Raw genomic sequence first — 15105 nt, forward strand, 5'->3', positions numbered from 1 at the left:
AGCCCCATACACAATTAACTGAAATGCTCCTTTTTTTCTGCTTTCAACACATCAACTATATCCCACCAACTTTCAGATGCCATTCTACCAAAATAATCAGTGTTATTCACTTAATTTTTAAGTGGTCAATTACAGCTGATTGGTGTATAACAATTTAGATAAGAAGATCATTTTAAAGAGGAAGTAAACCCTGATGAGTTTACTTCCTCTTTCATTCCCTGCAAAGGCAAAGCATAATGGACTACTATGCATCGCATAGTAGTCCATTATGTGTCACTTACCTGACACAGGAGCCAGCGAAGTCACCGCTGTCCCCTGTAGTTCCAAGCGTCCATCTTCTTGGTGGGTCTCCGTGGGTCTCGCTGCTCCGGCGCTGTGATTCGCGGGAGCAGCGATGATGTCACTCCCGCGCATGCGCACGGGAGCCGACACGCGCGGCATTGCGCGGCATTGTCGTCATCGACGATGCCCCGCTCAGTGCGTCTTTGGGCAAATATCTCCTAAACCGTATAGGTTTGGGAGATATTTCTTGGACCTACAGGTAAGCCTTAATCTAGGCTTACCTGTAGGTCAAAGTGGTTTGTAAGGGTTTACAACCACTTTAATATTAACCCTGCCAATGAGATTTAAATGGAAATACATGTAATGTGCTGTTCTAGTAGTATAGTAGTAGTAGTAGTGTTCTAGTATAGTCCCATGCATATAAAGGAGTTTAGAGTTTGGGTGAACTTATTTGGGTAGCAGGTTCATCTTTTGGAATAAGACTTTTCCCAATTAACATGAAAACCAGAATAGTTTCCAAATGTTCTACTATTTGCAATAGACAGTCAAAGGAGCGGTCAGGGTCAGCCAGATATCCCAAGCTATCCTCTGTTTACAGTGATATATTCCTTCAGGGTACCAAGAGTCAAGCTCTCTATGCCAGCCATGGAATATATACAGATTGCTAGAGGTTTGATATCTTGAACAATAAAGGGAACAGTGGACACCCCTGTCTTTTTTAATGGTAGATGGAGAAAGAGGTAAAGAAAGAGTTGTTCAAAAGGACCCTTGCCACTGGGTCTGTATAAAGGAGCTTGATCCAGCTAATTTTTCGTGGACCAAAGCCGTTGAGGTGTAGAATACAAAGTATGGCCATTCTACACTGTCAAAGGCCTTACAAGTGTCTAAAGACACTATTATATATGTATTGGAATAGCCATGAGGATATTGTAGATGGTGAAAGAGCCTTCCGATATGCATGCTAGTGGGTTTGCTGGGGATAAATATATCCTGATCTCCCCCTACCAGATGATCTCGCCTCCACTGAATTAAACAAGAAGATTATAACATTGCGGATACAAGCTGACCCTGACTATTTTATATCTTTTACCAATCCCTGTTCCTCTGACTTTTAGGGCTCATTCACACTAGTGGAGGAGGGGTGATTAAACTAGACGATTGAGCAATGTTTTGACCACCCCCCACCCATTCCCCCTTTAGCTGCAGCGGGTATAGTATACACATGCTGTGGCTGTGATGCTTTGCTTCCTGGCTGTAGCAGCACTTAAACCCCCCTGTCGCTTTTGGTTGGCATAGCACTGCCGAGCATGACTCATTGAAGTAAATGGGGCTGCTCTGCAAGCGCCCCACAAAGAGGGCATTTAAGAGGTTAAATCAGGTACAGCGCCTCATCGCCACTTGTCAAAGGCTCTGTGAAGAACGATCTGAATGTAGATTGCTCTTCAGGGGTCAAAGCATGTATAAACGACCCCTTAATAGGTCTGCATGTACATGCGGTCAAGATATAATTAAAGGCACAAGAAATACAAAGAAGTGACTATACTGAACACTATCCTTACAAGTGTAAACCACACACAGTTGCCCGACTACAATACTGCTTGCGATAGTAGTCTTTTACCATTGCATCTAACTGCCTTTTTGTTTTAGGATGATGATGATGAACCAGATTCTGGGACAATGGTCAATGCACGAAGGAGGGACATGGGCACGATGCAGGAGTTTTCTACCATGAATGAAGAAGCTGCTAGCACAATGGTGGAAAATGAACATCTGACGACCCAGCTTGGGACCATGCTAATAAACAAGGATGATGAGGAGGAGGAGGAATCTGGCACTATGAAACGTAAGCTCACTATTATAAAGTGTGTGTGTGTGTATATATACGAGGGGTCTTCAATGCAAAAGGTTTACTGAATATAAATTATCCATACAAATCGTGAACTGTACAGTTTTGAGCATCCCTGCTCTTCATCAAGCTGACACACAACTTGATGAAGAGCAGGGATGCTCAAAACTGTACAGTTCACGATCTGAATGAATAATTGATATTCAGCAAACCTTTGCATTATAGATCGTGTCCCTTTTCTTCTTTTTATTGGAATTGGTGGATAATTAGGAGCCTACTGTGACACCTCTCCTCAATTTACACAGTTACATGAGGAGCGACTCACCTGACAATTGAAAAAATAAATAAATAAATATATATATATATATAATATATTCACCCCCGATTCCAAAACAGTTGGGATGCTGTGTAAAATCTACATAGAAACAGAATGCAATGATCTGCAAATCTCATAAACCCATGTTTTATTCACAATATAAACTAGAAAACATATTAACCACTTCAGATCCGCGCTATTGCCAAATGACGGCATTAGCGCGGACCTACATTTCCGGGACTACGTCTATTGACGTCGTCCCGGTTACGAGCGGCCTGCGCGCCCCCTGAGGGGCGCGCGCGGCGCGCTCTGTGATTGGCGAGTCCGTGAGACTCGCCTGATCACCGATCTGTGTAAGGGGTCGATCCCGACCCCTTATCACGTGATCAGCTGTCAGCCAATGACAGCTGATCATGTGATAGAACGGAGCCGGTAATCGGCTATTATTCCTCCTCGCGCTGACAGCGCGAGGAGAGAAAAAAAAAGCCGATCACCGGCGGCCGTGATCGGGACATCAGTCCCGATCACGGCCATCAATACAAGGGACCACCTGCCTGTGCCCACCTGCCTCCCGCAGTGCCATCCTGAAGTAAAATAAAAGCAAAAGTAAGTGCCCCCCGTCAGTGCCCATAGTGCCCACAGTGCCACCCACAGTGCCACCCAATCTGCCTCAAAGGTGCTGCACCCCAGTGCCGCCCATCAGTGCCCAGCAGTGCCGCCCATCAGTGCCCAGCAGTGCCGCCCATCAGTGCCCAGCAGTGCCACCTATCAGAGCCACCTATCAGTGCCACCTATCAGTGCCCATCAGTCCCATCTATCTGTGGTACCTATCAGTGCCCATCCGTGCCACCCATCCGTGCCACTTATCCGTGCCACCCATCCGTGCCATCTTATCTGTGCCCATCTTTGCCCATCAGTGCCGCCTTATCTGTGCCCATCGGTGCCGCCTTATCTGTGCCCATCGGTGCCGCCTTAACTATGCCTATCAGTGCCCACCGGTGCAGCCTATCAGTGCCCACCAATGCAGCCCATCAGTGCCCACCAATGCAGCCTATCAGTGCCGCCTAATCAGCGCACTTCAATGAAGGAGAAAAATGACCAGTTTGCAAAATTTTATAACAAACTATTAAAACATGATTTTTTTTTTTTGCATCTTTTTTTGTTTGTTTAGCAAAAAATAAAACTCCGAGCTGTAACTAAATACCACCAAAAGAAAGCTCTATTTGTGGGAAAAAAATGATAAAAATTTCATTTGGGTACAGTGTTGTATGACCGCGTAATTGTCACTCAAAGTGCATCAGCGCTGAAAGCTGAAAATTGGTCTGGGACTGAGGGGGGTTTAAGTGCCCAGTAAGCAAGTGGTTAAATGTTTAGGTTGAGAAAATATACAATTTTAAGAAAAAAATAAGGTCATTTTGAAATTGATCGCAGCAACACATCTAAAAAAAAATAAAAAGTTGGGACAGGGCAACAAAAAGCTGGTAAAGTAAGTAGTACTAAAAAGGAAGAGCTGAAAGAACCCTTTGCAACTAATTTTGTTTAATTGGCAACAGGTCAGTAACATACTTGGGTATAAAAAGAGCATCTTAGAGAGTCAGAGTGTCTCAGAGGTAAAGATGGGGGTTCACCAATCTGTGAAAAGTTGCGTCTCAAAATTGTTGAACAATTTCAGAATAATGTTCCCTAAAGGCAAAATTGCAAAGACTTTAATTATTCAGTGCCTTGAAAAAGTATTCACCCCCGCTTGATATTTTCCACATTTTGTCATGTTATAACCAAAAACGTAAATGTATTTTATTGGGATTTTATGTGATAGACCAACACAAAGTGGCACATAATTGTGAAGTGGAAGGAAAAAGATAAATGGTTTTCAACATTTTTTACAAATAAATATGTGAAGTGTGGGGTGCATTTGTTTTCAGCCCCCCTGAGTGAATACTTTGTAGAACCGCCTTTCTCTGCAATTACAGCTGCAAGTGTTTTTGGGGATGTCTCTACCAGCTTTGCACATCCAGAGAGGGACATTTTTTCCCATTCTTCTTTGCAAAATAGCTCAAACTCTATCAGATTGGATGGAGAGCGTCTGTGATCAGCAATTTTCAAGTCATGCCACAGATTCTCAATTGGATTTATGTCTGGACTTTGACTGGGCAATTCTAACACATTGATATGCTTTGATCGAAACCATTCCATTGTAGCTCTGGCTGTATGTTTAGGGTCATCCTTCTGGAAGCAGTTTTGCCAACCTGTATGCAAGAAAATGGTGTATACACTGCACCCTAAAATATCACCACTCTGCGCCTTAAGGATGAATCTCTTGAGGCTTATTAAATTTCCAAATAAAGTAGCAGCTACTATTTTTTTTTTAAATAATTTAAGAAAGACAATAAAAAAAGAGGTCATATACTAAAATTTCCTCTAAAATATTGCAGCAGCGCTTGTTTCTGTCCACAAATCAATGTGGACCCTCAAATTCAATTAAATAAATATAGTCCCAGAAAAACAGGAGAGGTAAAAAAGTGGCTTAGTAAGAAAGTCCTTGCTGCCCTCTGTCTGAAGCTTCCACCAAATTCCACCACGTGAAGCACTGAAGCTCCCCTAATGGGGATACACTCACCAGACACAGATAAAATTCAGGCCTTTCAATCTAAGGAATTTTTTCTTTATCCACTCTTTCCCTGCTTTTCCTCCAGCTTTGACTCCTGTTTAACCAGAGAGTCAAAGCATGCAGTTCCCCTTGAGGGATATATGATGATCTGTGCAGAGGGATGGATATCCTTATAGCTTTCACAGCCCAGCTCTCTCCTTCATCTGATGTTCACATGTAAAACCAGCCACCTTATAAGACCCTGCAAGGGGTCAAAGTCAAACACGCCTTGCACACAGTGCAATTCTCCTTTAAGAATGGGTCCAAACTGGTTCTCACTAGTTCCTGGTAAGCATTGTATGGGTATAGCTCACTCTGCACCCAATGTAGTATCCTCCCAATGAAGAGGCATGAGTTTTTTGCAATTGTAATTTTTTGTCTCAATTTTTTGAAAAGTAAAGATATTTAACCACTTAAGCCCCGGACCATTTGGCTGGCCAAAGACCAGAGCACTTTTTGCGTTTCGGCACTGCATCGTTTTAACTGACAATTGCGCGGTCGTGCGACGTGGCTCCCAAATAAGATTGACGTCCTTTTTTTTCTCACAAATAGAACTTTCTTTTGGGTGGTATTTGTTTACCTCTGTGGTTTTTATCTTTTGCACGATAAACAAAAAATTTGCAACTATTTTGAAAAAAACGCATTATTTTTTGCTATAATAAATATCCCCCAAAAATATATATAAAAAAAACTTTTTTTTCCCCTCAGTTTAGGCCGATACGTATTCTTGTACATATTTTTAGTAAAAAAAATGGCAATAAGCGTTTATTGATTGGTTTGGGCAAAAGTTATAGCATTTACAAAATAGGGGATAGTTTTATGGCATTTTTATTCTTTTACTAATAATGGCGGCAATCAGCGTTTTAAAAAAAAAAATTTTTTATCGTGACTGCGCCATTATGGCGGACACGGACAATTTTGCCACGATTTTGGGACCATTCACATTTATACAGCGATCAGTGTGATTAAAATTGCATTGATTACTGTGTAAATGTGACTGCAGTGAAGGGGTTAACACTACGTGGCACTGTAGGGGTTAAGTGTGTCCTAGGGATATGTTCTAACTGTAGGGGGGATGGGCTAGCTGTGACACAACACTGTTCATAGGTCCCGTTCACAGGGTCACGGTCCCGAGACGGTGTCACTAGGCAGAATGGCGAGATGGTTGTTTACATTAGTATCTCCCCGTTCTTCCTCTCTGTGAGACGATCGCAGGTCCGTGACTCGACTCACAGAGGTCCCGGCAGGCATGCGCGCGCCGCCGGCAGCGCACATGCGATGGCACAGTGGCAAATTTAAAGGGGCGTACAGGTATGCCCATTTGCCCAGGCGTAAAATTGTGCCGACGTACATTGGCGTGCGTCGGTTGGGAACTGGCTAAAAAAAATAGTGCAATACGTGCAATACGTCGCTGTCATATGATTGGTGCGGCGTGTGATCAGAGACACTGACTGGTGACAGTATGTAAAAAAAAAAAGTAATTTAAAAAAAAAATGTATTAAATTATTTTTTCTTTTAAGTTTTTTTATTTATGTATTTATTTGTTTTTTTGTACATAATGTGATCAGAGTAATACAGTGTTACCACAGTAACACTGTACTACTCTGAGGAGATAATCAGGATTTTTATTTCTTTTTTTGCTTATAATAGTGATAATCACTGTTATAAGCAACCATTTTTTTTTTTCTGAATGAAATCCATACATTCAGTGTGTACTATTGTAATTAGCAGCAATTGGATATAGCTAATCACATGATATAGATTGGATGTGATTGGCCCTGTCTTTACTATGTGATTACTGTGACCAATCATAGAGCTCAAGACAATACACAATGAATGACATGAATGGAAGCCATCCATTGTGTACAACTGTCATGTAGTCTGCTGTGATTGGTCCGGCTGACCCAGTTATTTTATTGAATTCTACAGTAAAATCGACAAAATAAGAATATACAATATCCAAGAGCAACATTTTTAGAGTAGATTCCGCTTTGTAAAGTCAAATGGTTCTCCAACATTCAGCCTACTACGCACTTATATACAACTCTCTGGTACTCAAATAAGGAGAAGGAGTCAGAACAATTCGGGTTAATCCATCATGTTCTTCCATTCATTAGATTACACCTGAGCTAGCAAGGCTCAATCCTCTACTGGTTCATACCACTCATGTCATCTATACAATTTCACCGCTCTCAATCATGGACCTAATGGAGAATTAAAATAGCTTTCTTTAGATGTTCCTAAGCAAAAATATAAGAACCTACACAGCACTGACCTCCGCAACTTGCTTTTCTTTTTTAGGAGCTTACGTCCTAACCCTCGTGTATTGTTGCTGTATTGTCTCCTTTTATATTGTAAAGCACTGTGCAAACTGTTGGCGCTATATACATATACTGTATAAGAATAATAATAATTTTGCAAACACATTTTCGTAGGTTGTCCCTCTAGTGTATCTGTCTTGTGTCCTTGTCGGTGACATCCATTTTGCCCTTTTTTGCTGTTTTCTGTTCTTTTCCTTTTCCATCTCTCCTTGTAGACTGACATAAGGTAATGGTATCTCACAGCAATCTTTAATTTGTTCTTAGCAAGTTCACCACTACATCCATGTGAAAGACTATCCTCCCAGAGGAAGAAAGGCTTTTTACTGCTGTCAGAACCTTCTCGGCTCTGTCAAGGTCACAGGCTCCTAATTATTTCTAGACCACAGTGCGCAAAAAGAATTTCCATCGGTCTTGTAGAACAATTCCGCAGCTCAAATAAATAATACGGATGCTAAAATGTTCTAGTAAACAATGTAATCGAAGAGACCAAATCACAAAGAAGAAAGTTTGAAATGAAATACTTCTAACCGCAAAAATGAAATATTGATCGGTCAGAAGAGCGTATTTGGTGTTTTGAATGTAAGCTTTGGAGAGGTGTAGAAGTTTGATTTAAATTGCTTCATCCCTTTTTCTGCTGATAAGTATATTACGCTAAACTTGAATTTGCACTCCAGGCGTTGTACAGAGCTTGCGTTGATGAGAAAATGTCGTTTACGTTCAGGTTCATTCTGCTTGAATTTAACATCCGTTTGGAATGTTTCTGACAATATTCATAACTCTTTGCCCTTTTACACACGGTCGGACATTCTGACAACCAAATCCATTGGATTTTGTCCGACGGATTTTGTCCGAAACTGTTGCATACACACGGTCGGACAAAGTTGTCGGAAAATCCGATTGTACATAACGTGATGACGTTATTTCGTTATGACTGGACTACGTTCAGGCTAGTAGCCAATAGCTTTGGTCTAGGAATTTGATGTGAGCATGCGTGGCACTTAAGTCCATTTATGTTTTATGCGACTCATGATATAGTCGCTGCACGGCTCTTTTGCACCTTATGCGACTCTGTATAGTTAGCACTTTATCTCACTATATGCAACTTTATATGGTCATTTGATATAGATACCAATCCGTTGGTTTAGACAATTGTTTAAACTGTGCTTTCTTTTACTTGGATCCAGCCCTCAGCACTACCGCACTTTTTTGTTTATTTTTAAACAAAATTGTATTACTCTTGACTTATTTTATTTCTATATATTAATTTTTTGCACTTAACACCATATATTATCACTAATTTTTATGAATTATTTTTACCTGTATGTATTGTTGTGTATGCCAAATCATTGATCCAAGAGACTATATGATAATTACGCTATTATATTTCATTTTTGTCATATATTTGATGTGCTACTAGTCGCTATTTACTTACCTGTATACACACTTTTAACCCTATACTATACTTACCTGGACCACCCTCGTTGGCTTTACTGGGATTTTACCTCCACATGTCTACACAATACACAATTATTGTAAATTTACATATCCTCTAGTACAGCACACCACTATTCTTGTACCGATGCGTGGTACTTTGTCCTTCAGAGTAGGCTACACATGATCGGAGTATGTCCGATCAGAGCATTTTGTCTGAAAATTTTACGGACAAGTTGGAAAACTTGGTCCGTCTGATACTCCGACAGAAACAGTCCGATGGAGACCACACACAGTCGGATTATCTGACAAAACGGTCCAATAGGACACATTCCGTCGGAATCTCCGACCGTGTGTACAAGGGCTTTGACGCAGTTAGCCTGCAATTCACCTCCTTCTAAATTTGCATTTTATGTTCAATCTGAGTTTATTAGAAAAAAATAATTAAAATAAAGCAGTACAAAAGTGGAACATATGTACCAGCAAAGGCAAAGGCAAAAAAAAACTAAAATGAAATAATTAAAACAATGGAATGGAGTGCCCCATATAGAACATACCACACATACAATAAGGGACCAGTAATAATACAAAACACAATAGGCCGAAAAAGGAGCATAACTATAAAAGGAGATGATAGACCAGATAGCAAAGAAAGAAATATATTCAGTGCCGCCAACAACCCAAATAACATTAAATATGATTGCAGCCTGAACACTACAAGGTCAAATACACAACACCTCGACAGAATAATAGAACTCAATACCTAGTAATTATAAAGTCCATTAATAAAAACAGTTCATAATAATCATGGTGTTTTCTACTGTGAGGATGTGTGCCCAAGCCAAGCATGTAAGTGTCAAAGTGAGTCTAGCCCATCCACCAAAGGCATCAGCAGCCGCTCACCTCATTAATATGACCAAAAAGTCTGAATAAACCTTCCCACATTGTTGGGATAGCAATTCTTCGATGGTCAATCAATGGCACAGAAGATAATCCCCAGAATATATATGTAGATAAAATAAAACAGAATCTAGTGCTCTCTGTTTTACCTCTAAGTTTATTTAAAAACCGTTTAAAGAACTTACAAGTAAAGCACTTGTACCAATTGCATGTATAGTGCGCTCTGGTTACAGGTAAAAAACAATAAGATGGCCGCAGGTGACATACATAGGTCCTCTCCCGTACGTGTTACGTCAGTAAACGGGACTTGGTCCGTGTGAATGGAGCCATGTACTCTACCTGCACTTATTGCACACGATCTTGGGGGTCATGGAAACCAGACACTACCTGCATAATTTAAAAGGAAAACACAACAACCTGTCTTCATATTATAAAATGAAAAAAAAAAAATATATATATCTGATGCATAATCTCAGTATATAGAGCACCATTTCGTAGGCTCAAAACAAATGTGAGCACGACCTCACAGCGACGGTGGGAATTATGATCCAATATTAAATGGTTCCTTTGAAGGGGAGGGGGGTGGCAAAAAAATGTTGGAGGGGAGGGGTTGGATGGTTGGGTGTGGGGGGGGGAGGTAAAAAGGTGAGGGGAGGGGGGTTAAGGGGGAGGCTATAAGGCAAAGAAACAGCGAGAAACAGAGCAGGGGAAGAAAGGAGAGAAAGCGAGCCAGGGATGGACAATCAAAAGAGACTTCACACAAGCTCAAACCAAGTAAAGGCTTACGATTGTCCCACAAAAAGGTTTCACAGTTCAGATGACTTCCTGAACACCTTTCAAGAGAGCCATGTTTGATGGCATTGTTTGTATGTATCCAGCTAGCGTCCCCTCAATGTAATCCACACATACAATGGGGAGGGGGCAAAAAAATGAATGGTGCTTAAAATAAATCAATTAGGATAAGTCCAAGTCATTCAAATAAAATAAGATAAGTTCATAGGGAAGCACCGTAGGCCGCAACCTTTAGAGTAGAAGCAGAAACTCTGGAATAACAAAAAGAATAAAGAACAGGTGCGCCACACTAAGTGCAGTATTAAAGAACACTATTTAATGCAATGTGGGAGTCTCAAATGAGCAAGCCCAAATGGCATACTAGCACATTATTTTAAACTTACCTTAAATCAAAGCTGTCCCGTGCCGAGATCTCAGATCACGGATTTGAGCACTCCAGCGGTGACTGGCCGGAGCTGCAATGACATCCCTCCTGCTCATGCACGCGGGAGCCGCCGATTACGGTACACTGCTGGGAGGGAATGGCACAGCTGGCCGTTCCTTCTGAGCGCATGCGCCTGTGACGTCACTGGCTGCATATAATGTTATTATACAAACTGTGCATGTTTACGAGACATTTACACTACCTATTGGCAAAGTAATGTGTGGAACTTTACTTCCTCCTTAACCGCGCTATAGCCGAATGACGGCTACAGCGCGGACCTGCTTTGCCGGGACGACGTCTATTGAGGGGCGCGCATGGCAGGCTCTGTGATCAGCGAGTCTATGAGACTCGCCTGATCACGAATCGGAGCAAGGGGTCGATCCCAGCTGTAATTAAATACCACCAAAAGAAAGCTCTATTTGTGGGAAAAAAATTATAAAAATTTCATTTGGGTACAGTGTTGTATGGCCGCGCAATTGTCATTCAAAGTGCATCAGCGCTGAAAGCTGAAAATTGGTCTGGGTAGGAGGGGGGTTTAAGTGCCCAGTAAGCAAGTGGTTAAAGCATTGCCTATAGAATATATAAGGAACCAAAATTTGTTGCTGTTTCACGGGCGCCCACACAATTTTGAGGCCTGATATGTTGGGTATCTTTTTACTCAACACAACCTCATCTTTTACACTTTACCATGTACTATACCTTTTTAAGAAATGTTGTAATGTATGCTTAATAAACTTTGTATATTGTTTTGCTATATGACAATCTCTAGTGCTTTTTTTTTCTTTATATTGGGGTTATGAGTGGCAACCTTTAAAGTCCTTTTTCTATCTTTATAGAGGTATTGTACATTTTTCTTATTGGACGTGGTGCCACGTTAACCGATTTGTAGTTCATATTTCATTTTTTTTATACTACCAAAAAATTGGGTAATATGTTGCGTTTATGTGCCCATAAAATAACTTAAAGAAACTGCAGTCTGCTCACATAATTTGTAATAACTTCTTTATCATTCTCAAGCCTCCCTCCAACCGCTTTGCATATTATTTTATATATACTGTGATTGTTTTTTTTTTGTTTTTGTTTTTTTTTATAAAAAACCTTATAGAATAAAATGGTGGTTGTTGCAATATTTTATATCGCACCGTATTTGCTCAGCGGTCTTTCAAATGCAATTTTTTTTTTTTAAATACACTAATGAATTAAAAAATAATAATTAGTAGTTAGCCCCATTTTTTTGTATAATGTAAAAGATGTTACACTGCGAGAATCTTGAGAGAATCGTGATCTTTATTCTAAGCAAAAAAATTGTGATTCTCATTTTAGCCAAAATCATGCAGCTCTAATTTGTGCTTATTTTGTGTGATATAAAAATGTACCACTATTACCACAACCACTACTACCACTATTTTGTTCTCTAGTATATCTGCTTTTAGAAAATATATAATGGTTTGGGGGTTTATGTAATCTTCAGGCCTAAAATGGTTTTCTAAGCATGTGTGCGAAAAATGGCAAAAATTGCTCTGGCAGCGAAAAGGGTTAAACTGCACCAAGCTGCTTTTGCAATCCTGTTGACTTGTATGAAGCCGTTTTGACATAAACGCTTGTCAGCACAGGCCCTAAAATACCAATTTAAATGTAAGGCCCCTTTCATATGGGGCTGTCCGTATTTAGCATCCGCTTGCTCAGCGGGGATCGCTCTGTTGATCCCCGCTGAGCCGGCGGATGACAAGTCCGTCTCTGCACTCTGTGCAGGGAATGACCTGTCAGAGAGACCGCTCTCCCCTATGGGGGGATGAGATAATTACGGATCCGCAAGACCGACAGAAAATAGGGTTTCCATCCGTCTGGATTTTGTGGATCGGGCGGATCAGATGTCAGCGGACAATGTCACCGCTGACATCCGTCGCTGTATGGAGCGACCGTTCAGATCCGCCTAAAAAACTGACAAGAGGATCTAAACGGTCCGCGCGTGTGAATTGGGCCTAACATCCTAATTACGTTACATGAAAACAGTAACTTTCATAAACTGCAGGTAACAATGACCACACCTGTGAATGGGGGAGATGTGTGACATTGTATTTCAATTTTCTGTACAGTTGAGCCCAGTCCATTGCATATTAAATACTTATGGACCTTGGGCGTGTTACACACTCCCAAACAGTTTGTTGGAGAACAGAAAGGTGTAGTACACCCTGTTTTTCTGCCTAGATGCAGCCACGACACCCCCCCCCCCCCCCCCCCCCCCCACACACACACACACACACACACGCTGGCAATTCCCAGCTGTCAAAATGACGTGCTGTTTAAAAAAAAAAAAAAAGACACGAGATAGAGACACAAACTGATATTGTTACTTTTGTGTGTTCAGTTTCATTCATCTGTAGATCAAAGGTATGGGCTTTGATCTGCATATGATGTCGGTTATAGCTGAAGTTTAGTCGTTTTATTTTTTTTAATACAGCACCAGATACATAATTTACATCTAAGATTTCCTGCAGGCTGCTGCTTCTTGTAAAATATCTCCACTCATGTCGCCTTCATAGCTGCCTGTATGGGTTAACAGCAGCTACCCCCTTCTGCCCTCTCCACAATTAAGAGACTTTGTATGACTATTCTCCCACAATGGAACATGTTCTGTGATTGGGCGGTGGAGATCCTGTCATTCATCCACTCCTCCTCCATTCACAGACCTTGATACTTTGTGAGAGAATACTAGCATGAGTCCTCTGAATGGCAGAGCATACAGAAGGGAGTGGATAAGGGCCATAACATCTCATACTAGCAGCGGCTCAGCCCCAGAGGATAGCCGCTCAGGGCAATATCCGTTGGCTATGAAGGGAGGGTTTTTACAAGACGCAGCAGCCTGCAGGAGATGGGATACACACCATTGCAAGCAGGGCTTTTTTTCTTAAGGAATAGGTGCAAGAACTCCCCCCTACCTACCTCCGAGCATAGTCCCTTGGCCCCACCCCCTTCCCACATCTCTGTACTGCCCCGGAGCCAAGTATTATTTTGGGTTGCTAATGACTCAGACATTTATAGATAGGCAACTCCTATCCTCATATTGATTAGCAGTTCCAAATTAATAACTACTGCAGTAGGGAACAGACACAAAAGATACGCTCAGCATCTTTCCAAATAACTGTTCTGCTTTATTATGATGCAATTGAAGGTTTTTATACACATGATTACGTAGGTATCACATTATTACAATTGTACGTTTATGGTAACAAGGGGCGTTACATAGGCAGGCTAATTCTAATCAGGACTCGAAAGAATGCAAACATGTACCGAACGCATTATTAGTGTCGTATGCACAGTGAGGGCAGTATGCAATACATATAAAATAGAATACAATTATATACAGAATTTACAAATTTCCATTACACTAAGTAATTTGTATGGAATTTGTTAATGATCCTCTGCAGTCAGCAGGAACAAACCCACCCCCAGCAACAATAAATTCCACCAGCAACAATAGACCACCCCCCCCTCCCCCCAGCAATAATGGACCCCACAACAAAATACCGCCCCAGCAACAATAGACCCCCAGCATAAACAAGAGATCTCCCAGCATCCAGTATCAATATACTCTCCAGCAGCCTGCAACAAGTGACCCCTCTCTCTATAGTAGATCCCTCCCAGCAACAATAGACCTTGCCAGCAAAAATAGACCCCCACGCAGCAGCCTGCAGGAGATGGGATACACACAATTGCAAGCATGGCTTTTTTTTCTCAAGGAATAGGTGCAAGAACTCCCCTCTACCTACCTCTGAGCATAGTCCCTTGGTTCCACCCCCTTTCCCACATCTCAGTACCGCCCCAGAGCCAAGTATTACTTTGGTTTGCTAAGTAATTTGTATGGAATTTGTTAGCAGAAACGAGATCTCCCAGCAGCCAGCATCAATAAACCCTTCAGCACCCCTTGCCATTACATACATTTAGTGCTGGAGGTGCCGAAACTGCGTCCCCCCTGCATTCCTGCTGAAAAAACGCCCTGGTTGCAAGTAATAATGTGCTTGGTACTGTATACCCCAAAACATGACTAAACTTGTGCTTTAAAAAACCTGAGTAAATAACATTTGTTCCCATTCAACCCCTCTTAAGCTGGCCCTAGATAGGTATTTTTTTTTTTTCAGCCAGCCG

General features: G+C 41.4%; 1 protein-coding gene across 1 annotated transcript in view; it reads left to right on the plus strand.

Moving 5' to 3' along the window:
* LOC143935721 (serine/threonine-protein kinase 4-like) overlaps window positions 1-15105 on the plus strand; it is a 141707-nt gene that overhangs the window by 100507 nt on the left and 26095 nt on the right. The window contains exon 9 of the mRNA XM_077459802.1: window positions 1930-2125. Within this exon, the coding sequence (XP_077315928.1) occupies window positions 1930-2125 (196 nt within the window). The remainder of the gene's footprint in view (window positions 1-1929; window positions 2126-15105) is intronic.

The sequence above is a fragment of the Lithobates pipiens genome, unplaced genomic scaffold, assembly GCF_037356315.1.
Source record: "Lithobates pipiens isolate NorthernLeopardFrog02 unplaced genomic scaffold, aLitPip1_a1.2 Scaffold_28, whole genome shotgun sequence".
NCBI lineage: Eukaryota > Metazoa > Chordata > Amphibia > Anura > Ranidae > Lithobates > Lithobates pipiens.